Source organism: Sciurus vulgaris (assembly GCF_902686455.1).
Source record: "Sciurus vulgaris genome assembly, chromosome: 8".
Classification (NCBI taxonomy): domain Eukaryota; kingdom Metazoa; phylum Chordata; class Mammalia; order Rodentia; family Sciuridae; genus Sciurus; species Sciurus vulgaris.
Window position 1 is genome coordinate 35,925,681 of NC_136468.1, and position 25,302 is coordinate 35,950,982.

The 25,302-nt window shown below is 37.1% G+C and overlaps 1 protein-coding gene across 3 annotated transcripts in view; it reads right to left on the reverse strand.

Moving 5' to 3' along the window:
- CFTR (CF transmembrane conductance regulator) overlaps positions 1–25,302 on the reverse strand; it is a 159,662-nt gene that overhangs the window by 30,751 nt on the left and 103,609 nt on the right. For all 3 annotated transcript variants that reach the window (XM_079150515.1, XM_079150517.1, XM_079150516.1), the window contains exons 17-21: positions 24,517–24,767; positions 20,884–20,963; positions 14,488–14,638; positions 13,338–13,565; positions 10,473–10,573 (exon numbers count right to left, since the gene is read on the reverse strand). In XM_079150515.1, coding sequence (XP_079006641.1) covers positions 10,473–10,573; positions 13,338–13,565; positions 14,488–14,638; positions 20,884–20,963; positions 24,517–24,767 — 811 coding nt within the window. The remainder of the gene's footprint in view (positions 1–10,472; positions 10,574–13,337; positions 13,566–14,487; positions 14,639–20,883; positions 20,964–24,516; positions 24,768–25,302) is intronic.

Here is a 25,302-nt window from a genome sequence, read left to right on the forward strand (position 1 = left end):
ACATGCGTGACCGAGAAGGGTTATTTCTTAACCATGGGCAATCATCCACAGCATACGAGAAGGCATTCATTCAATCCAATGAGTTAGAACATTTTCTGACAGGAAGAAAAAGTGACTAGGCAGACACCTGCATCGTGCTCACTTCTGTAGCCACTGAAATGCCACAATTGAGTAGATGATGTGGCCAGATAACATTATGAATTACTCACCAATTCCTCATACCTCACAGGCTCTCAGCTTGGCTGTTTTACCTCCATTGCCTTTGGAAGAAACCTACTCAGAGCCCAAACAGAGAATATCGATTCTTTCAAGTTTCAAAAACTGGCTTTTGAAACTCAAGGCAGATTAGTTTGACATATTGGGGTCATAGGAATATTGACTTTTCAGCTTCAAAAACCAAAGCCCAAACTGGACACAAGCCTGTAGTCACAGCTCCTTAGGAGGCTGAGGTGGGAGGATGGCTTGACCCAGGTGTTTGGGGCCAGCCTGGACAACAATGAGATACTGCCTCTTAAGGAAAATAAAAAATAAAGTCACAGCCTGAGAGAAGCAAAGCATAGTGGCACAGTGGCTAAGTGAAAAATATTAGTCTAAACAAATTTGTGATGCCTGAGAAGCTGCTACTCTCTTCACCCTACAAACTAAACCCATGAGTAAGGGGAACTTAGAGGGCTTACACACCAGTTCCTCTATGAAGGAGTCTGGTCTTGTGACTCTTGGTTCTATCCTAAACCTGGTTCTATCTTAAATTGATTTGGGGTACTTTAGAACATAGGAAGCCTGTGTTTCAATTCTGAGGTGAAACCCGGGAAAGAGGCATGCTGCAGAGATGCTTCTAGTGTGTGACATGGGGGCAGCAGAGTGAACATGGTTGAATTGACATTTCAAGGCAGAGATGATTTGATGCAGCTTTAGATTCCCCTGCATTTCTAGAATCATGCTGAGTGGAAGACAAATTAAAGCTTTTGACCTCTCCAAGGCTGGGAAGGCACTAAGAGAAAGCTTAGAAAAAGGGAGCTCAGGGTGGAGGCAAGGACAAAAACTCAACCTATTGGACCACACACCTCTAGGTCAGATAGAAACATCAGTGAACCAAGAGACAGCAGGTCCAAGGTAAGTGACAATGTAGGGCCAAATGCTCCCCCTCCTTCCTGGTACCTCTGCATTCTGTAAACTCTACTCAGAGCTTGGCAAAAGCTCTGAATTAACTGAGATTGTTTCTTCCACTCAGTGAAATATGTGTTCAAATAGTAAATGAGTTCAAGTACAGCAAAGTTGAAGTCCTATTTCTTGCCCATGAGATTTCATAGTCAAAGATTCATGGCCGCAATCAGAAAGGGATTCTGGCTTTGTGGAGTCTAGAGTTTAGGTAAATTGGGGGAGAATTCAAATTATGCATATAACCTAAGTTTAGGGCCTTCAAAGGGGGTTCCTAAAAGTAAGAGGACTGTAGTTTACATCTCCTGGGTTTGGTGATAAACAATTCTGCCTGTTACAGTAATTTTCTTCAAATCATTGCTTGTTGTATGCAACAATGAAATATTCACAGCATTCCTCTCCGTCTGCTGCTTAGCACCATGCACTCAGTTCATCGATCTGTTAATAACGACAGAGTTCATTGTTCCACTCCCTGCAGAAGCTGCTGCTGTGCAGTGAGAATGCAAGCTGCAAGGACGTCAGTGCGTAGTCCAGGCTGTGATTTCACCTCTCGGCTTCTCGGCTTGAAGCTGTACATTGCCATTTAGATTAGACAGAGGTTACAACATTCCCAACTATTTTTAGTCGCCTCTATTTGCTTTTGTTGAGCTCCTTGACCTCACTTAGCCCTTTTTAAGAAATGTCTCCTATACCTTTTCACATGAAACATAAAAATCCGCATCATTGTCCAGCCACCTAAATAGTACTGGATAGAAACTCAGAGTGGACAATTATTAGTGACCATAGACTAGCTCCTTAACCTCAGGTGGCTGCTTCCTGTGCACAGAAAAGATTTGCCAGGGGAGGAACATGGGGGCCTCCTTAACCGGAAAAGTCTCATTGCAGCTCCCACCAGGTTAGACAGAAGCTTTTTTCTTAGAATTTAAGAAGTAAATGATAAAGCTAAATCAAGATTCAGATATTGAAACACTAACTTCATTTGTGGAGAGGAAAAGTTGACATAACTAGTGCAGATACTATACAATTCTATAAAATTGGAATATTGCCAAAATGAGGTGAGATGATTTGCTTAAGGACCACATTTTAAATTCTTGAGTTCGTTATTTAATTTTATTAGGATCCAAAAATTCCCCTGAACCTCTTGAGAAGGAATTAATTCTTAAACTGAATCTCATTATCTTTATAAGAATGTCTAGAGTTATTAATATAAGCATCAGCAGAACAAAGTGTTTTGAGAAGATGATGGTCTTAAAAAAACAGCGCCACAGCCTCATCATCTCAGCCTTACTTTATGAGGGATGCATTTAAGTCAAGAAGCAAATGATTCCTGATTTTCCTGCTCACTCTTTGTTGATAAAAATGCAAGAGTTGGCTTCTCAGCCGTTTTAGAAATCTAGGCTCCTCTCCCTCACATAAATATCTGCTCTATTTTCTTACACTCTCTTGATTGTTTAGACTCCAGGATATCAAAATAATGCATCAACACACAAACATGCCATGATATCCCAAAAGCCATAACAATGATAACGTCACTTCCTATGCTTAAGATCTAGCTGGCAACACTGTAAAGAGATTTCATAACTAGTTACAGGAGGATTGTGAGCAAGAGATGTGAAGTGATCATCTGGGACACTGTCACAATGTGAAAAACATCACACATTTCACAGGAGATATCCTCAAACTATGAAGTGCATAAAAGGAAAGATTAAAGTACTTTTAATCGCCTTCCTCCCAGGTAGGCCCAAACTAAGTACTTTAAATGTTTAATGTACTTTTAAGTATTCACAAATACAGATCTGAGTCCCAAGACTGTATAGAGCCAGTGGCAGCACCTTTAGGTCATGCATATAGATTTAAGAGATGACAGTTATCAAGCCAACAGACTTTCTGCCCAAAATATATTCTTGAAATTCTAGGCTATCTTTCTGCTTCTATTAACTATGTTCCTACAACACATAAAAAGTCAGCCAAGTATCAATTTAATGTACATTAACAATGTGAATGAGTTTCTTGTAGTACATTACAAATTTGAACCCTTTAGTAAATTATTATAGCTTGCTTTCTAGAGAAATAGGTTAGATACTCTAACCTGTGGTAAATTACATCGCAAGACAGTGTCAGTTTTTTGACTGTTGGAAGCAGTGAATATCATGATCTTCACATAAGGGAGAAAATCTGCTGCAACTAGAGACAAAATGCACGCCCCAAGCCACCACAGAGCTTTCAAATATGCCATTGCCCACAAATGTGGTACAAAGTGTGTCAATAAGTAAAGGAAGACTCTCAAATTTACCCTTCTTTGTGACATGTCTGACATCACTCATGGAATCTTCTGCTCACACTGCAACTTGTTTGCACTCTATCATGTGTTATTATTTTTAAAAGCACATGATAAGCCATCAGCAATTGCTTGGTGAAAGCAGTTGAGGTCTACACAGTTTCTAACAAAAATATTTCAAAAGAAATCTCAAAAAGAGGAGTCCAAAATAACAGACTGGGCTGGGGTTGTGTGAGGCACTGAGTTCGATCCTCAGCACCACATTAAAAGAAAAAAAAAAAAGACACAAAAATCATCTCTGAAAATGATGTTTAAAAAATTAAAAAAAAAACCAAAACATCTTATCAGAGTTTTACTATTTTAATAAGATTTTTCTTTGAGTGCCTTTAATTTTGAAATATTGGGGCTTCCCCAATGTATTGTCATTAACATCATCCTTTATGTGTCATATGGATATGTATGACTGATTGACTTTGGACAAAAATGGTTTGTTGGTAGTCCATCAATTCAAAAATTAATTATGTGACAGATCAGAGGTCAGCAGAACTATGGCCCACAGGCCCCATTTGTGCACATCAAAGTTTCCTTACTATCTATGGTTGCTTTGTCCTACAAAGGCTGATAAAAGTTACCTAAGACCATTTAGCCTGCAAAGTTGAAAGCATTTCCTATCTTATCCTTTACTGAAGAAGTTTGCTGATCCACCTGCCATGGCTCACAGAAAATCAGAGCTAAGAAAACTCTTAGAAAGCATCTAATCAAGTGATTCAGAAGCATGGATACACAAAGAATCACTTACGGGTGTTTTTAAAAATATAGTCAACAGGATCAACCACCCTGCCCACAACCAAAAGGAAAGATTTCACTGGTGTTAGTGAAACCTGAATAATCTCTGTTTTTATAAAGTTTTTTTCATGTGCTATCAGGTTAAGAACCTGTGATTCGATCTATTCTTTCATTGTTCAAGAAAGAAAATCTAAACACAGGAAGTTAAAGTGACAGGCACCAAGTACACTAAGTGTTCTGAACTCTCCAAACTTTTTTTACAAAGCAATCACTTAGGGTTGTCTAACATTCATTTAGAACATTATCAAATTTTCTTTCTCTTTTTTGGTTCTAGGAACACACTATGTCAGAGTCCTTAGATAAGCTTTGACGAAAGTAGAGGTGAAAAAATCAATTGACCTTAGCATTTGGGAATATAGGCAGGCATGCGACTTCTTCAAAACTCTGGAATAATGCCTTCATGCTAACCAAGAGTTGAAGTCTTTCATAAGAACAAGCTTCAGAACCCAATAAATACATGGGCAAAGGAACTGGACAGACACTTTACAGAAGAAGACATACAGGCGCTTAACAAATATATGAAAAAGTGTTCAACATCTCTGGTAATTAGAGAAATGCATATTAAAACAACTCTATGATTTCATCTTACTCCAATTAGAATGGCTATTATCAAGAACAGAAGCAATAATAGGTGTTGGTGTGGATGTGGGGGAAAAGGCACACTTGCACATTGTTGGTGGAGTTGCAAATTGGTGCAGCCACTCTGGAAAGCAGTTTGAAGATTCCTCAGAAGACTTGGAATGGACCCACCTTTTGACCCAGTTATCCCACTCCTCAGTTTATACCCAAAGGACTTAAAATTAGCATACTACAGTAACGCAGCCACATCAGTGTTTATAGCAGCCCAATTCAGAATAGCTAGATTATGGAAGCAACCTAGATACCCTTCAACAGATGAACGGATAAAGAAACTGTGATATATATACACAATGGAATATTATTCAGCCATAAAGAAGAATAAAATTATGGCATTTGCTGGTAAATGGATGGAATTGGAGATTATCATACTAAGTGAAATAAGCCAAACCCCAAAAAACGAAGGCTGAATGTTTTCCCTGATAAATGGATGATGATACATAATGGGGGTGGGGGTTCTGAGGGTAAGAGAAGAATGGAAAAACTTTGGATTATGTAGAGGGAAATGAGAGGGTAGAGGGGCGGGGGTATGAAAGATGGTGGAATGAGACAGACATCATTACCCTATGTATATGTATGATTACACGAATGGTGTGACTCTACACCATGCACAACCATAGAAACGAAAAGTTGTACCCCATTTGTGTACAAAGAATCAAAATGCAGTCTGTAAAAATAAAAAAGGAAAAGGGTTCAGAAGAGAGAGAATGTTACAATTGGAAGGAACCTTAGAAAATTCCTAACCAAATTGCTTTCATTTGTAAATGAGAAAAAGAGCCCGTGGGTGGTAGGGTATTACTTGCCCAATGCCACACGACATTCTGGTGGCAAAGCCAGAGTGGAATGAAGGATTCTTGATGGAAGGAGAATGGATGAAAAGAAGTCTTGAGATAGAGGCCGTGAGAGGAAAACAAAGACTTGTGAGAACAGAAATCAAAGGCATGATCAAGAGTCCATTAAAAGGAAGGAAAAAAAGAAAGGAGAAATGAGTCCTCTCCTCAGATTCTTACAACAGAAACTGCTTTTATTACAAGGACATTAGGCATCAGAAGCTGTGAAGAAAAGCCAGATTCCCCTTTTCTCCTCCCACCAGTTTTCACGCTGGTCATTGTACAATCAGTCACTTGATCTTTACTGGAACCCAAAACAAACACAGGCAGTGAAAGGACAAAGGAGAAACAGAGAGAGTTTCTATTGACAGAAAACTCCTCTCGCATTGCGTCAATCATGCAAGAACCTTCTGGAGCCTCATTAATGGGGATCTATGAGCCCTGCAGGTTCACTGTCCTCCGGCTCACTCTGGTGGCTTCCTTCCTCTTGTCTTTTTAGAGACAGGCAGTTCAATTCAACAGGCAGCTTGTGGAAACAGGGATGCCTATCTGCTGCTTCTCTGGGAAAACTAAGGAAGCAAGACTGTATTCACCTCCTGAGAACATTTTAACTGTTCACTCTGTGGTAAACAGTATTGAAAAGACATGAATTGTCAACTGCCTTGTTCAAATGAGGTTACTCTGAGAGTGAGCAATTTATTAGTCACCAGACGACTTGACATGGCGGAGTTTAAAATATTGCCTTTGGGACATTTTTTGGATTTTGTTTATTTATTTATTTAACCTTCCAGACAAATTAAGAGGTAGAGTGGAAGTTCCGTCTTGTTTTAATGGTCCCTTAAGACCCTAGGTATGTTTTGAGGGGGTCCTGTATGGGAACTCATGCCCTAAAATGTCCAGTTTACTGGAAGACATTCTTATCAGTGTGATTAATGAACAGATGTAGGTGCCAAGATGGTAGCTGGGTACATGTTTAGAGAGTAGAAGAGGCCTACACTAAAGATATGAATTTATATTCATCAAGAGATGGTTTATGAAACATGATGTTAGATAATAACAGACAGAGAAAATATAAATAGAAGAGGGCTGCAATATAGCTTCTAGTTAAAAATCTGCAAGAGAGGTATGGCCCCCAAAAGGACTACGAGGAAATGAGGGAAACGAGGTAGAAATGACATCCAGTTTTGTTCATGGCAAATACTGCTCAATAATTGCAGGAGGAAGGGACTCTGGCATTGGCAAGATGCTGGTCATGAATCAGGTGGGTGATGGGAATGTAATAAAGTAGGCTGAGGGAAGAATGGAGGAGGAAATGGAGAGAGGCACTCTCTCAAGAAGTTTTGCTGAAAGTAGGACAAAGAAATGATATGGAAGCTGAAGGTTAAGGGTGGGTATTTTTAATGCTAGTGAGAAAGGCCGCACAGTGGGAAGAGGGTGTTGCATAATACTGGCCTGTGTACTGGAACAGAGATACAGCAGAGAAGTCTGGGCATTGAGTAGAAGTGGAGTAGGCTGGTGCCCCGGGTGGAGAGAGGTGAGGCACCTATTTATGTCTACAAGGTACGCAGCAAGGTCACGGATGAAAGCACAGGGGGTAGAATTACTGGAGCACCTGAGAGGAGACAAGAAGGTGGGAAAGAGCTACCTTTGGAACTACAATAAAGAATTTATTAGTAAAATACAATAAAGAATTAGTAAAGTATAATAAAAGTGTTGTGTAGTTTTGAGAGCTGGTATTTGAGATGTGTGATCATAAATACAAAGTCACTCAAGTTAAGTGTTATCATCTGGATATTACCTTTACTAGTTGAAAGCTAAAGAAAGCTAGGCACCTGGGTGTAAGTAGCAGGCAGGAAGTAGAAAAGTCATTCTGCCATTTTTATAATTTCAGGTCCTGTCAGTTTTTTACACTACAACCATGTTGAAGTGAAATATTCTTTTTTAACTCTAAGAATTTTTTTCCTGACAGCCTTGAACTTAAAAACTAAAAGTGTCCATTAAAAAAAAATCCCATTTACTCCAACTTAAATTCAACTATAAATTCATTGAACAGCTTAGTAAATTAAAATGACCACACATGGAGTTTTCACGTTGGAAGTTCCCGGCCCTTTGTTGTCAGCATCATACAAACATGAAATCTGAGGGTATAGCTCAATCTATCTCCCCTCCTCCTCACAGCATATGCAAGATAAAAATAAAAAGGTGACTCTATAACTTTAGTAACTGTGTGGGTGACAGCAGTATGATGGGAATTAATAACTAGGTAAATGCCCACAGATGTCCAGGAAAGACTTGTGCTATTGGACAGGCACATGAAAACTCGAATATTCACTTTGATATACAAAAGAACACGACTTTCTAAAAATGAAATCAAATGCAAATATTGATACTGTTCAAAGACTATATCATAACATAATAGGATCTTGCAAAGGCCCTTTTATGCCATGAGATGAAAGACACACTATCAAAACACAGGTTGCAAATCCCAGGATGCTCATGTGTAAAACTAATACCTTAAAGCAACTCCCATGAGCTTGAACCTGAAGAATAAAAATGCACAGAACAAAGGTTTGACATCATCGTGTAGAACTCTTACACAAAGCAAGAAAATCAGTAAGGCAAGAGAAGGGAATTATCCTATACACATATATACAAGGTAAAGAGAAGATTATAGATAAAGAAAAGTTAAAGTGCAGAAGAATTGTAAAAGGTAAAGTTGTAGGAGCAGAACAAAGAACTGAATGAATACAAGCATGATATATTTAATATTCTCTTGCTACCTTTCAACAGAAACCTTTTTTACATATCTTTATGAGACCCAACTCCTAAAGTGTAATGAAATCGAACTAAGTGAGGAGAAGAATGGAGACACTAGGAAAATGGACAGAACTACAGACCATTAGGTTCAGCGAAATATGTCAAACTCAGGTCAAGGGTCCTGTGTTTTCTCTCATATGCAAAACCTAGAGGGGAAAAAGGAAAAGAAGGTGAGGGCAGACCTCCTGAAAATCAAAGGGAGATCGATAAAGGAAGGAACCAAAGGATGGGCGCTGGAGAGGGAGAGGGGAAGCACTGGAGAGTGATATTGGCCACATTATATTTTTATATTGTGTGCATGTAAGAATATGTAATAATAAATCCCATAATTACATACAACTATAATGCACCAATAAAAATATGGGGAAAAAGAAGAATGGAGATGCTAAAAAGATCTAGTCAAGTTAAAAAAAAAAGTTAAAGGAAAAGAAACAGACTCTATGCTAAGGTTATATTATATTTTAATGAATTATTAAAATACTTCAATAAAATATGAAGACACATGATGGGCAAAAAAGGATATTAAAAGGTTTTCCCCCTAGAGTTATTTACATAATGATTTTTATTCTGATAGGAATTTGATTATATAAACTTTATTAATCAACTGTGTGTGGTCTGAGAACATTTGAATTGTCTACTAGAAAAGGGAAAGGAAATTATGCAAAAAGTGAAATAATATCATTGTAGAGTCATTTTTACTTGGGTTTTTAGACCCCTCCAGAAATGTAATAACGGATGAATTATTTTCAATACAGTATTCCAAAAAGTACCCAGGAATACCCATTTTTAGTCTAACTAAAAATTGTGCATTTGATTTACTAAATAAAAATGGAAACAATCTCCCTAGCTTCCTTTCATCTCTACTCATTCCAGCTACCCAAGGGATTTGTGTTCCTGATGCATTGCTAGTGCATAAGCATCACTACAGGCTCTGTATTCTAGGGAACAAGAGCCAAGAGAAACAACAAAGCAAAATATGGTCTGTGGCACACTAACAATGAATATAAATCTGTGGCAACATTGATCAAGCAAAAAGCAAGAAGACATGATAAACACTTAAGGAATAAGAAAGCTTACTAAGACTGGAAATTTTTTTAAATAAAAATCAGAACATCATGAAAAAATGTTATACTACTGAATTTGAAAACTGGAGATAGGGGAAGAACTTCTTAAATAAGACACTAAAAGCACAAACCACAAAGGAAAAGATTAATAAGTTTATCTTCAATACACTTAAAAGCTTCTTTTCATCAAAAAACATATTCGGCCACGCCACTGACTGAAGGACTGTGTTTAAAACACATCAAACTGACAACTGATCCAGGATTCATAAACTCCTACCAACCAATTAAGGAAGAAACCCAAACCCGTCTGGTTGAAAACCAAGCAATCGACATAAACAAGCAATTAACAGAAGAAGAGCCCTAATGAATTTTAACACAATGTAAGCTATTCTGTCTTCTTTATAATCACATCCGATTGATGGCCAAAATTTAAAATTCTGACAGAACAGAAGTGTTGCCGAAGACATGGGGTTCTGAGAATTCCTGCACTCTCTCGAAGAGATTATACATTGGCGGGACAGATTTGAGAGCAATTTGGCATCATAATGTTGAGTGTGGGTGCATTCTGTCACCTAGAAATTCCGCTCCAGGTATCTGTCCTAGAAAAATTCTGAACCAGGAAACATGTGCAAGAGTGTTCATGGCAGCACTGATCTTCATAGTGACTGTATGTGGAGGAAAGATGAGATATAGGCTCAATGAGAGATACTCAACAGTCTTTAACTTACCTGTACTAACTTATCTCATAATCTCTGTCTTGGATATATAGTTTTTCATGATGTTCTTACCTATACTTTTTGTTTTGTCTGAATTTTTCATAAAGTCAAAAAAATAATAACTCACCAAGCTATCCACATCGATGCTGGAGTTCACAGCCCACTGCAATGTGTTCATGATATTCATGGCTAAAGTTAGAATAATACCAACGGATCCTTCTCCTTCACCTATATGTGGAAAAAAACATATTTATAAAAGACTTATGTCATTTGTCTCTTTGTGCATACTTCTTCTATGGCACAAATCACATTAAATTCACATTTCAGTTTTATGTTGATTTTAATCATCTTTCTTTCCTCTCAATCCATCACCACATATGCCAGTAGCAAAAATACCCCCATATAGTACTTTCAATGAATGTTTTAAATCAAAGATGATTGAATATAAGGAAAGAATTGCCATTTTTATATATAAAAAAAAAAAGCTTCAGGTAGTGAAGGAGTTGTTGGTCTTGGGTACATAGCATGTTTTCTCTCTTCTACTGTTGGTTTGTACATAACATTAGTGACAAATATTAGAATGGACAGTAGAAAAGGAAGTCTTGTGTTCATTTGGGTTCCTGTACAAAAAAACTCTAAAGCCGAGGAAGAATACACTTCAGTAGTATCTGCAGAATGTTTAGATGTGCTTTATACTTTTGTCATTTGGAAAGAAGAAGACTGCCCATTATAATTTTTTTTTTAAATAAAAGAAGAAATAAGAGACTAGTTGACTAGAAAGAACAATGCTTACGTGTTTAATTAGAGTAAATGGTTTTGCAGGGCTGGAAGGTACAACTAATGAAAATTTATAAGTATTCAATATTATGACTAAAATTTTTAAGAGGGATGGTCTTAAATTATTTTAAATTTAGGTTATCGAGCCCTAATTGATTTCAGTTCTTAAATGAATGATAACATTGTTATAAAGTTCAAAAATTGGGAGAAATAATTCATCCTATTATTAATTAAAAATTTTGTTTTCATGACTCCTCTAACAGAAGGTATTCCATAGACAGTACAATTCTGCTTTGTTGTAATAAGTAACTCATTTTAAATAATTAAGATACATCGAGGGCTAAGAATAAGATAAAATTTTAATAACAGCAAGTAAAATAATAGTTAGTGGACTAGGCACTGTGGTGGTGTTTTGAACAAATTATCATATTTAATACTCACCACAAATCTACAGGTCAGGTATTATTACTGTGTCTTCTTACACATCAGGAAAATGAGAGATTTAGATAAGTTAATACACCTGAAGACCAGTAGAACCCAGACTGATAATAGCTGGGTGGCCAGTGTCCACTCTGGTTGGGCATCTGATTGGTTTGGGAGGTTCTATATTATGCTGCTTGTAAATGCTTTCACTACTTCCCTGGTAAACCAGGACTCAATCAAACTTCAATAATATAGCACACGGTATATTGGGTTGACTTAATTGTTAACAAATCCTGATTTACATAATTTAGTTAGCTTTGATTCTGTTTGATCATTTAAGTTATTAAATAAAAGATTTAAATATTCTGATTCTAAAAGAAACTTTACTTTTAAAAAAAAATCTTGCCAAAAATGACTGTGCTATAGGAGATTCGTTTTTTTGCCTGCCCATTTATCTTCTTTCCTACTGCTCCAGCCAAGAGAAAAACAAATGTGGAGACCCAACTAGCTTCAATGCAGTGTGGACTGCAGGTGGACCCTGACTCAAAAAGATAGGTTTTATCTCCCTCTGGGACTTTTTAATTAAACAGGGGAATGCCGCTGTTAATTCAAGAAGGAAAAAGCCACATAAAGTACATGTGCCCTAACCCTGGCACACCAAGAAAACCAGTCTCAGAGAGAAATGAATGACAGCCATGAAATCGAATGGACAGAGGCCAGCAGCTGGACTCAAAAAATGGATAGGATAACTGTGCCCGACTCTGGCACTTGGTCTGGCCCCTCAAGGGCACAATGGTGCTGCTTGCCCTGTGGATCCACAAGGCTCTTCTGTAATTGTCCCAAAACCTCATTTGGGATTGAGCAGGATTCTGTTTTTACAACCAAACACTCCTGAGGATTTGCCATTGAGTTGCATTTTCTCTGAACCTTTGTCTATTGTTAAATACATATGTAATACTTGTATATGATACATAGCTCGGAAATGAAACTTCTTAAAGAAACTCCTTTATCTATATAGATTTGTATTTTACTTAAGAAAACCTTAGTGTTTTTCTTCCAAAGATCCTGGAATTCAGAATCTTAGCATTTCAAAACTATGGCACTTTTATATAAGTTATTTCCCTTCTTTGGCAGTTTCCTTCATGCAAAATTAATATTAGACAAAGAATGTCACCAACCAGTGGTTAAAAGAACAAAACTGATCAGGAAGGGAGAGAGCGAGGGAGAGAGAGGGAGCGCACTTCCTTCCCCCTATTCCGAGAGCTGTTTAAAAAAGAAATCTATTGATTTTGAAGCCAGGACCCTTTACCAATAGCAACATGAAAAGAGTAAATTTTTTCTCTCAATCAGATTTGCTGCTAACTGACCCTAACACTATCTCAGTTTTTCTAAACTATGAAAGTAGAGATAATACAATATATAGCTCAAACTCAAAGAAATTATTTGGTTAATGATAAAATAATATAAATTCAAAGAAATCATTTGTTCAAGAGTAAACTAACAAATTTCTGATTAATAAACAAAAAAACTATTTAAAGACATTCTACACTCTTTACCTTATAAGAATGTAGCCTTTTTTTTCATTGACAACATTTTTACTTAAATGGCAGAAAGATCAAGAGGGAAGGGAGTAGGGTGTCAGGAGAGGAAAGGGGAAGGAGAGGTATTGGGATCTGAATTAGAACAAGATACAGTCTATGCTTTGACAATTATGTTTAAGTGGATTCTACTGTCATATATAACTAAATAACCAATAAAATAGGTAGTTAAGTAGTTAATGAGTTCATAATACCTGTTGTTAAAATGGAAATGAAGGTAACAGCAATAAAGAAGATGACAAAAACAATTTCTATTCTCATTTGAAACCAGCGCAGTGTTGAAAGATATAAGAACCAGCTGGCAGTATGCAAATTCAGAGCTTTGTGGAACAGAGTTTCAAAGTAAGGCTGCCGTCCAAAGGCACGAAGTGTCCATAGTCCTTTTAGGCTTGTGACGAGATGAGTGAAGATTGGACTTCTGCCTGTGAAATATTCCCATAGAAAACAATGCAAATCATATAAACAGAGTGCAGTTCCATGCTACCACATGGCTGAAAAAGAATTGAGCAGCATGCCATAAATGTCACAGGTCAGAGAGGTCTTTCACTTTGGTACCACACTTTGAATAGTAGCATTTGCTCATTTTTTGATGAATTACTCTTCCTTTTTAGTTGACTATGGTGGATGGCAACGTACTATAAAATCATTACCATTATTTACTCACATTTCTTGGCTACCTCTGGGCATTGTTTTTCTGGCTAATACGAAATTATTCAATCCTGAGAAATTTTTTTTTTCTTTGAAGACAATCCTTTCAAGTCTCATTTAAGTTTATGTGACATAATTTAGCTCATAAACACATTGGAAGTTTATCTCCTGAAAATGCACCCACAGGCAGGCTTGCTGCATACAAATGTGCTTCTAAAAGAACTCAAGGAGAGTTTGGGGACAAAAAAAGGCAGCCATAGGACATAAAAGAATGGTCTGAGGACAATAAGACAATGTAAGAATTCTGTCTGGTGTTATTTGGGAACCAAGAGAAATTTTCAGTAGTAGCAACGAATTTTCTCCAGGTTCTATGAAAATTTTTAAAAAATTTAGGATACTGATAGTAATCTTTTTGAAATTCTTTAAATATAAATGATATAATTATGAATGACTGTGTAGACATCAACCCTAGCCAGACTCTATACTAGTTTCAAAATCAAAATAGTCATGAGTTGACAAAAATAATCCATGTGCAATGTAGTTTCCTTTTACATACGTATATATTTTTTAAAAAAATCATTGTTATATAATGTAAGAGTTTAAGAGCAGGATTTTTAAAAGTGGATTAACAATGGAGAATTCCCAAATGTTCCTGTGGTTTTCTCCCAGGTGAACCCTGCATCCTCGATGTCATACCTTCAGACTCCAGTTGTTTGAGTTGCTGTGAGGTGTGGAGGAAGTACGCCCTCAACATAATAAAAGCCGCTATCACTGGCACTGTTGCTAGGAAGATGTAGGGTTGTAAAACAGAGACCACAGTCACAGCTCCGATCACAATTAATAACAACTGTAGGATCAAAGAAGACACTTGTGAGCAAACATTTCCATGTCATAAAGTGGACAAGGTATGTTGAACATTTTTTTTTTTTTTTTTTTTTTTTAATTCTTCTTCTTTTTTTTTTTTCTATTTTCTTCTCTTTGTTTATATGTACACATATATTGGTCCTGGGGATTGAACCCAGGGGTGCTTTACCTTTGAGTTACATCCTCATCCCTTTTTATTTTGAGGAAGGGTCTCTTTAAGTCTCCAAGGTTGGCCTCAAGCTCCTGATCCTCCCAACTCAGACTTCCAAGTCACTGGAATTACAGGCATGTGGCACCACACACAGATCAGTGACTTATATTCTATCTGAACTCCTCCTACTCTTCTTAATAAGAGGCAGATGTGTTCCTACTGTAGAGAAGACAGCTATCTCAAAGTACCCTGTTTTATTCTAGGGTCTATAAAAGATCTTTAAAATGTTTAGGATACTTGTAGTAACCTTTTTGAAGGTTTAAATCCTCAGTCTCCCAAGTCACTACGATTATGGGCATGCACTACCTTGCCTGGCTTGTTGAGATAATATTTGGAAAATTGAGAACTTGTCTTGGAATTTTTGAGTCAGAAATACCTGGCTTAAATATAGGTTAGTCATTCAGGCAAATCATCTAACTTCTCTGAACCTAGTTTCCTCCCATTGAATATTGAAGGCATTCTAATTTAAAGTTTATTCCCCTCGCTAACTCTCTTCTTCCCATTCTTTGAAATAATTGGAGATACTCTAACAGCCCAAACACAGATTTTGAGAAATGGCTGATTTAATGTGAAATAAGGTTTTTCTATATCACGTATTGTCAAAATGAATACTGCACTTCACTTGAGCCCATCCATTACAGACATCTTTTGATATTATCCAAAACTTGAACACTGTTAGTAATCTCAGAAACAGGAATGCCAGATTGGTGTTCTTTAGGATAAAGTTAAAGCCTTAAATTCTATAATTCTACAGGACACCAAATCTATGTATTTTTTAAAGATAAATAATCTTACTCCACAATAACCCGTTTGAATGAAGAATCTGTCTACAATAAGTATTAAAAACAAACCCTTTATTACATTCACATACTAATCAGTGAGCCAGTTCTCCCAATTTCCGTGGTAACGTGTATTTTCCAACTGATTCATAGGAACATATAATATTCTGGTAAATGGGGCAAGGATGGGGTGTAGCATAAATCTTTGAATGGGTTGCTATTTCCATTTGAAACTTCAGATGATCATCTTTCAAGGACCCTCAATCTCCAGTCATCAAATGCAGAAATGCCAGCTACCTACTCATTCAACAAGTTCTTGAATGGATCTTTATTGTTACTGAACTAGGTACATTATGACTTAATAAAGTAAAAAGAATCTTCCATATTATCTTCTTGGCCTACAGATGTCATGATAACAATGAGAAAGCTCCAAATGCCCCAGTTACTAAGTGGCAAGACACTTCATCAATGGCAAACCATGGTTTTTTTAAACTTGGGCCAACTATTTCTAAGAAATAGGAGCTCTTGGAGAAAAAGAAAAACTAAGTTCCAAGTATGGTTAATGGAGGAATCTGACAATTTAAATGGGTCACCACATTAAATATTGGCATGCCTAAAATCAATTGCTGTTGCATTGATAATATCAGGAACCCTCAGCTACTCCATTAGGATCAGGGTCTCTTACTTGCTGTTGACAGTCGTAAATTACAATGTGTTAATTTTGACTTATGCTATTTTTTACCACGCAATGCCAATTTGGTGATGTTTCCATTAAACATTGGGCAAGAAAAGTGGGTAGGTATAAGAAACATACTAGTCTTGAACTTATTTTCTATTGAAAGCATTATTTTTAATGACTGCTAAGATGACAGAGATTTTAGGAATGCAATTGTAACTATCTTAATATAAAATAGGTGGTGCTGTAGTTTGAATCCGAAATGTCTCCAAAGACCCAAGTGTTAAAGGCTTTGTCCCCAGCTTGGGGCTTTTGGGAGGTGTCAGAACCTTTAAAGCTGGGACCTAGTAGAGGTTTTTGTGTCACCAGGAGTGTAGCCTTTAGTGGAACCCCAGCCCCTTCTAGTCTTTTTATCTTCTGACCACAAGGTAAAAGATTTTGTTCCACCACATTGTGCTGTCTCACAGGCCTAAAAGCAACTGAGTCAACCAATCATGGACTGCAACCTCTACAAACTGGAAGCCCAAATAAACTTTCCCTTTCATAAGTTGATTTGTCTCAGGTATTTGTTACACTAACAGGAAGTTGACTAACACAGGTGGTATTGGGTAGCTATCACACTGTGCTAGAGAAGAATTGAGAAGGTGGTTGCATTTGGAAATGAGTAACATTAACACGGTTATCAGATTTCTAGCAACTGTAATTACCCAGGGTAGTCCAAACAAAAGAATAAATGAAAAATAAGTCTCAGTCTTGAAAAAATTAACTTCCTTTTCTACATAAGAGGTCATCCTTAAAAACTGAAGTCAGAGCCTAATAATTTAGCACCATATGCAAAATTAAAGGCACTGACTGGTTTAATATATTTGATACTCTAATTATATAAAAATATTAAATTCCATCCTAGTTTTTAATTCATAATCAATTAGACGGAAGTCATTCTAGGCCATGCATATTAGTGAGAGGGCACCCACCATTTAAATAAAAACACAAATAAACAAATGGAGGAACTTCAGGATAAGATGAAATGTGAGCACACATTTCTAAATCCAATTCATCTTTACCAAAATCCTAAATGTTCCCAGCGAACAAATGAACAAAATAAGAAAAAAGAATGTGAAAACCTAAAATCTTTTCAGGCTCCTAAGAAGTGGCAGCACATTTCCACCCACTGATACAGCTCAAAACCATCCCTGAGCCAGACTCAGTGGCACACATCTATAATCCCAGCTGCTTGGGCTGAGGCAGGAGGATCACAAGTTCAAGGCCAGACTCAGCAACTTAGTGAGACTTGTTTCAAAATAAAAGAACTGGGATGAAACTCACTCAGTGGTAAAGTGCCCCAGGTTCAATTCCCAGCACCAAAAATTTAAAAAATTAAAATTCCTGACACTGAAAGCCACAGAGAGCTTTCTACAATGTAGGAAGAGAGGATAATAAAGGTCACTTTGAAATCAGCAAAAAAAAAAAAAAAAAAAAAAATGAATTAATTAATTAAAAGCTATTTAAAACCACATAATAAACACCTGATTTGGCATCTAATTCATAAATTATGAGGAGTTCTTGAAAATGTCTAAGCAACAGATTAATGGGGATTAATAGGATGAACAGAGGGATGGGCAAAGATATGAAAAACAAGTTGCAGAGATCAAAGTAGCAGGTCTCAGTACAAAGCCATATACTGGATAAGAGAGAAGAAATCAAGAGTACTTAAAGTTTTAAGGCTGAGAATAGAATTTTAAATTATATTTAAATGAGTATTTTTAAATACTCATGCTTCTATTTCACAAAGAAATGATTTCTCAGATATAGAGATAAGTGGGATGCTAGGCATAGTTTTTCTGTTTGCTTTCAAGAACAAATTTGTTTAGTGCAGCCACTCTGGAAAGCAGTGTGGAGATTCCTTAGAAAACTTGGAATGGAACCACCATTTGACCCAGCTATCCCACTCCTTGGCCTATACCCAAAGGACTTAAAATCAGCATACTACAGTGATGCGGCCACATCAATGTTCATAGCTGATCAAGTCACAATATCCAGATTGTGGAAACAACCTAGATGCCCCTAAATTGATGAATGGATAAAGAAACTGTGATATATATATATATATATATATATATATATATATATATATATATATATATATAATGGAATATTACTCAGCCATAAAGAATAATAAAATTATGGCATTTGCAGGCAAATGGATGAAATTGGAGAATATCATGTTAAGTGAGATAAGCCAGTCTCAAAAAACCAAAGGACAAATGATCTCGCTGATAAGCAGATGATGATACATAATGGGGGGTGGGAGGGGGGCAAGAATGGAGGAAGGAGGGACTATATAGAGGGAAAAGAGGGGTGGGAGGGGTGGCGAGGAAGGTAAAAATAACAGAATGAATCAAACACCATTACCCTATGTAAATGTATGATTACACAAATGGTATGCCTTTACTCCACGTACAAACAGAAAAACGAGTTGTACCCCATTTGTTAAAAAAAAAAAAAAAGAACAAATTTGTCATGGATGGTCCAATTCCAGCTAGCCAGTCTGAGCCATAAAGCTTTAGAACTGAAAGGGACTTGCATCAGTTTTAATGTACAGGTGACAAAACTGAGACCCTTCAAGATTCAGTGTCAACTGCTTCCATAATGTGAGGATGTCTTCCATTATAAATAAAGTTGGTAAATTATAATAAAAGAGCTTTGCCAAACTAGAAAGCATTATGTTAAGGGAAATAAGTCAAACTCAGAAGGTCAAGGATCATATTTCCTCTCATATGTGGAAAAAGGAAAAGAAAGGAAGTGGGGGATCTCATGAAAATCAAAGGGAGATCAGTAGAGGAAAAGGATCAAGGGAGCAGGGGAGGAAGTTCTAGGGAGTGACCCTGGCCAAATCATATTGTTGTATTATCTGTAGATATGAGTATGTAACAACAAATCCCATTATTATGTACTACTACAATGTCCAATAAAAAAATGCTGGGGTAAAAAGAGTTCGGCCTGATCACTTGTGAAGGAATAGCACATGAAACTCAATAGCATTAGGATTTGAGCAGAAATTATTCAAACTGGTATAAAAGAAAGGAGTTGAGATCCATCACATATGTCAAAAAGTGTTAATTTATAAAATAAATACTTAAAAATTAGCTCTCCCATAGGATTTTTGTGGTGAGCCTCAAACTGACTCAGAAGATGTCCGGTAGACCACAAAAGTAGAAAAATAACTCTCAAAGGGGCACCATGCACCGTTCATGAACACATCTGTAAGCAGGTCAAGACATTCACGTTCCAGTCTGTAACTCATTTAATAGGATCATATTTGGCACCCATGATTTACACTCCTAGAATGAGGAACGAAGTTTCAGCATTTTAAAGAAAGACACAGGAACATTCCTATGAATGCCTGAACTCAAAACATGGATTAAAAAAATTCCAGCAGGTGCTACTGAGTTATATCTCTAAACACAGCAACTGAAGGAAATCCAAAATGCAAAAGGTCACTTGGAACAGTAAAAGTATTTGATTGTCAATCAGTGTAGGTGAGGCATACCGACAGGCTGACTTCTCTGCATCTGTCGATGTTGGTTATGTATACACACATGTGTGGTAGTCCTTTTATTGTTTTGTTTTGTTTTTTGTTTTGTTTTAAGTTCTTTTAATACAGCAATATTTCACTGGGGGCAGCGGGAGGGGTCAAGAAGAGCAGAGAACAACTCATCCCCATATGAGCAGCACTCTGTTCCAACTGCTTTCCTAAGCAAATGCCATTGAGGCACATGGCATTTGGTCCCCGAGCTTCAACTAAACCAGACAGGAAGCTCAGAAAGCTGTGTTCAAGCCTGGTGCAAGAGCCAAGGGTATCAACTCCTAATGTTCCTTAGTTCTGCCATTTTGGAGTCCTAACGTTTCCCCAAGGTCACTTCCGTCATCATGTCCCTTTTCCTCTTCAACTCTCACTACTGTCAGACACTCACCCCAGAGAGTCATCCTCAACCCAGCTACCCTGGAGACCCATTCATGTCTGTCACTCCAGGACAGCCTATGCATAGTATGACTTTTTCTTTTTCCTCTCATCTGTTCAGAAACTTACCTTACTTCTGCCTCTTCGCTTGAGGGAACTGATTAGCTAATTTCTGCCAAAGTGTTCATGTGGAGGCTGCTAATCCAACGTCATTTCAGTGTGGACCTTTGGGAGATAGGTAGGCTTCCATCGAATAGTGATGCCAATGTAATAATAATGTCATGTTTTGTGGTCAGCGACAGGGGGAGGGGATAGATTTTTGTGCCTTTCAAATCACTCACACACTTACAGGTAGACAGTTATTATAGCTAAAGGTGAGTGGTGTTGGGTTTGGGGCAGGTCAATAGGTCTAATTTTTTACTGCATTTACTAAAGTTATACCTATTTTGAAGAATTTTGACATTCAAATAATTTATACAATAAACAGGACTTCAACTCTCAAATGAAAACTGAGCTAAAACTCATTTACTTCTTTTTGTAATTATTGAAAAAGCAATATGACACATGCAAAGATACTTAATAATAGTTAATTTTTACAAACCTGAATGAAGTCAAATATGGTGAGAGGCAGAAGATCATCCAAAATTGCCATATCTTTGGAGAATCTATTTAGAATCCCACCTATAATATGAAAAAAGATAAATTTCTAAAGAATCAAATAATTTTAAAGGGCATATCAATATATTTAATACTAAACTTAGATCTTAGCAGAAAGATTCAGAATTCATATGAGAATTGGCACGTAATTAGTAAAATAAGGACTCACAAAATTTATTTTTGTCCAAGGTTCTAAGTAACTATGTGTTCAAGATATTGTATCCTACTTTTCAACTTTTTTGCGGAGTTGGGGGGAGTACAAGGATTTAATCTTAAACCACATTACCAGCCCTTTTTTATTTTTTTGTTTGAGACAGGGTTTTGCTACGTTGCTTAAGGCCTCACTAAATTGCTGAGGCTACATTTGAGTTTGCAATCCTCCTGCCTCAGCCTCCTGAGCTGCTGGGATTACAGGTGTGTGCCACCATGCCTGTCCTGTGTCTCAACTGTTACAAAACCCAGTTTCCTGTAGGATTCAGGTTAAAAAAAAAAAAAGTCTTTAATAATCATTCAAACTACCTCCTTACTTGTGCAACCTTGAGTTTAAAGATAATTCGCTGGATATGCTATCACCATTTCCTTTATGTCTGTATTCCATAACATAGAGCTCTCCCTCTCCTCTGACTTCTCCGGTCTACCTTCCCGACATATCTCTACAGAATCCATGACACTTCTCCCTCTCCTCCCTCTCACTCTGCGGATCTGCTTTGCCATGTTCTCTTTCTACCCTCTTCACTGGCAACCTAAAGTTTCAGCCTTTCTTCTACATTCCTGCCATGATTAAATCTGACCTGTTGTTTTTTTAATCAAAAAAGTTACATATGGAGTGTCTACTATGTGTCAGGCACAAAGCCAGAAACTGAGATAATAGAGGTGAATAAGCCACGCTCTTTGCCCTTGAGGAATTCATTGTCTAGAGAGGAGTTAAACAAACAATTAGATAAAATGTAACAAAATACTGTACAAACAAAGTAATAATGAACTTTATCATTCACCCTCTATTAAGTGTAGGATAAAGTCCAAAATTCTTAGTTTAATATTTAATGCTTTCCATAATTTGGCCTTAAGTGACCTAGCAAGTACTAGCTTCCTCTACTCAAATATCCTATTTCAGTCAAGCTGGTCTTTTTTTGATAAACACACTCTACACTTTGCTACCTCTCTTCTTTTCCCCACTTGGTTCCTTCTGCCTGGAAACCCTTTGCCCTCATCCCTGCTTGTCGAAGTTGGTATCTCTTCCTTGACCCAACTCGAACTCCCCTCCTACAAGAAAGCCTCGGTGTGTGCTCCACATGGAGTTAGACTCTTCACCCTCAGCTGCACCTCCCTGTCGCAGGACTACATACATGTTGTATATCACAGTCGCTTGTGTACATCTGTCTTATCTCTTTTCCTGGGTTGTCACTGCTAGAGGTCAATAGGATCATACCACATTCATTTTGTATCACCAGGGCCCCAAGCCAAAAAGGTTTAAATGTAGGAATTCCTCAACAAATAGCTGTTGATTAATTTGTTCTTTAGCACATTTCATTAAACATATTTGTATGTCCTTCCATAAACATACAAAAAGTTGAAAAAATCATCCATGGGATTTATAATCACTGTCTAAAAAATGAAAGATTGCTTTAGTGAAAAAAATATCCTGGTGCTTACTGTACTTCAGATAGTGATATTCTGTTAAAATACACATTCACACTTTCATCCATTCCCTGTACTTTGCTGAGCATCTATTATGTGTCTGTGTAGGCTTAAGGTCATTCAAAAGTGACACAGGAAAATCAGGCAAGGAATCAGAAAATCAAGTCAATGTACAATTGCAGAAGGGCACATCTGGGAGAAATTACAAGTCCCATTACACCAGCTGTTGCCAAGCATAGCAGAGAATAACTAGGTGACAGAATGGGAGCTAATGGCTCGTGAGTCAGCAATACAGATGGATTTTAAAAGAAAGCACAATCCTTGCACACAAATACAGGAGGCGACAGAGAACAGGCAGGAAAAGGGATAGTGTAAGGTCAACTTGCCATTGCAATTCTCAAGAGTGTAAATAAGAAGAAATACAAACAACACAAGAATGTTCAGGAATCATCTCACAAAGTAGGAGCAAGTTGGAAAAGTAAGACAAATGAGAAAATGAAAATGAGTGGTGATCATTTAAGTATGAAATCGAGAAGGCGCAAACCAGCCTTAAGTGGTGTGTAAGGGAAGGAAGAACTAAGAAAAGCGAAGAGGTAGAATGGGAAGCAGGCCCCATGGGAACGATGCTCTACAGAAGGGAACCGTGATGGGAAACTAACATTTATTTCATGTTGGCTATGTTGACAGGCAAGTAACTTGTCCTGTTTCACCCTCACAAAACCCTCTGAGATAATTATTCTTTTACCCACCTTACAGGCAAGGAAGCCAAAGCTTAAAAGAGTAACTTATTCGTGATCACATTTATGGGGCCAAACCAGGCCTCAATCAATGCTCCTGATCTTTCTATTGTATTTTATGGCACATTTTTGACTCTGGCAGAAACTCAAGCAAATCCTCTACTTTCTCTGGATCTCAAATTTCCATAAAAAATGAACTCATTGGACCAAGTGAATTGAGCATCCCATTAGGTCTAAAATTCTCAATGCTAAAACAGAGGATGACAGGGAGTATATCCAAAGGAGGAAAGCCTTTACTGACACACAGGCTTCAGAACAAATATTAAGATCTTCCTATGAAATTTTGTTACCCACAAAAAAGTGGTAAGTCTTATCTTGATACAAATCACTTTGACAGTATTGCAATGCATTCCTCATTTCATGGTCAAGTATTTCTGTGTCAGTCTCCTCCTCTTGCCTATGTCCTCCTCTAAGGACCATGGCTTGTTCATCTATGTACCATTCCCTCTGTGGCTTAGTGCCACATATAGTGAGCTTTACAGATGGCTATAAGAATACAACTTATTAATCATTAAGTCTTTAAGGGTGAATTTGTCTAAAGGTGAATCAATGGAACTAAATAATTTCAAAGTACTTCATGACCCTAAGTTTTGAAAAAATTTTAGCCCCTTTATTCCACTACTCTTACTTTCTAACTTTACAGTGGTGTGAAAAATAGTTTCAAAATGCATTTTTTATTTCCTTCCTGGAAAAATAAAATGGAACAAACTTATATGATTATTCCTGACCAGTTACATGAAACTAGGTTATTCTGCCCTATGAAATGACTTTATTAGTAGGAGAATTATACATTTTCCTCTATCCCTTTAAATTTCCTCATTCTTTAAACAGCATTATATATTATATGTTAATGACAGGATGCCCAGAAGGCAGCTAGAGCAAATATCTGAAAAGAAAAGACTGCTGCTGCTGCTACTGCCCCATCAGCATCACATTCTCATAAACTAAGCTGTTCTAGTTATCTGATGTAGAAATATCAGGAGCCTGTTTTATCTGAGAAATGCACATGCCAGTCATGAGGAGGCTCAACAAAGTGCAGATGACACTCTGCGAAAGCCAGTGCCTCTCCTAGGAAGCCACCTGCATCACAGGCCCTGCTGACGATGGATCAGCAGTTGGATTTTGCAGACCTAGTCAAGTACCTGCTTTCAACGTGTTGAGGGTTGACATGGGTGCTTGAAGAACAGAATGTAACATTTTGTGGTGTAGGATTTTCGACACAGTGATTAGTGTATGCACCAGTGGCAAACCTCTGAAGAATCCCAGAACAAGCAAAGTGTCAGCAACTCCCACATAAATGTAAAAAACATAATAGAAGCTGGTGCTGGTGATAATCACAGCGTAGCTGTTATTTGCATTTTTAGTACTATTCCCTTCACCATGAGGAGGGTTGCTGTAAAAAAAAGGAAAAACGTTATTTGGCAACCAAACTTGTCTACTGAATTTCCAATACATGCAAAAACTAAATTCGTGTCTAAAGAAACATAATATATTGAATTAGCCATTAATCTAAAAAATTGTCTATTGCAAAAGAGTAGATTAAGCTTTTTTACCATTGAAATGGACATAATTGATCTCTATTAGATCAAAATATTTAGAGAAAAATACTAAGTATATAATGTTTCAGATATTTTATTGAATGTCACAGAAGTTGAACATAGTTAATTCCTTTAGAAATGGACAAATGCTGTAGGAACTACACAAACTCACAACTTAAAATGCAGTTGGCTTTATGGACCTGCAGATCACAAGTCCATGGATTCAACCAACAGTGGATTGAAAACATTTTTTTTAATTGCATCTGTACTGAACATATTTTTTTTTTTTTTTTTTTTTTTTTGGTCATTATTCCCCAAACAACTCTTTCTAACGGTTATTTATGTAACAAACTGTACTAGGTATCACAAGTAATCTAGAGATGATTTAAA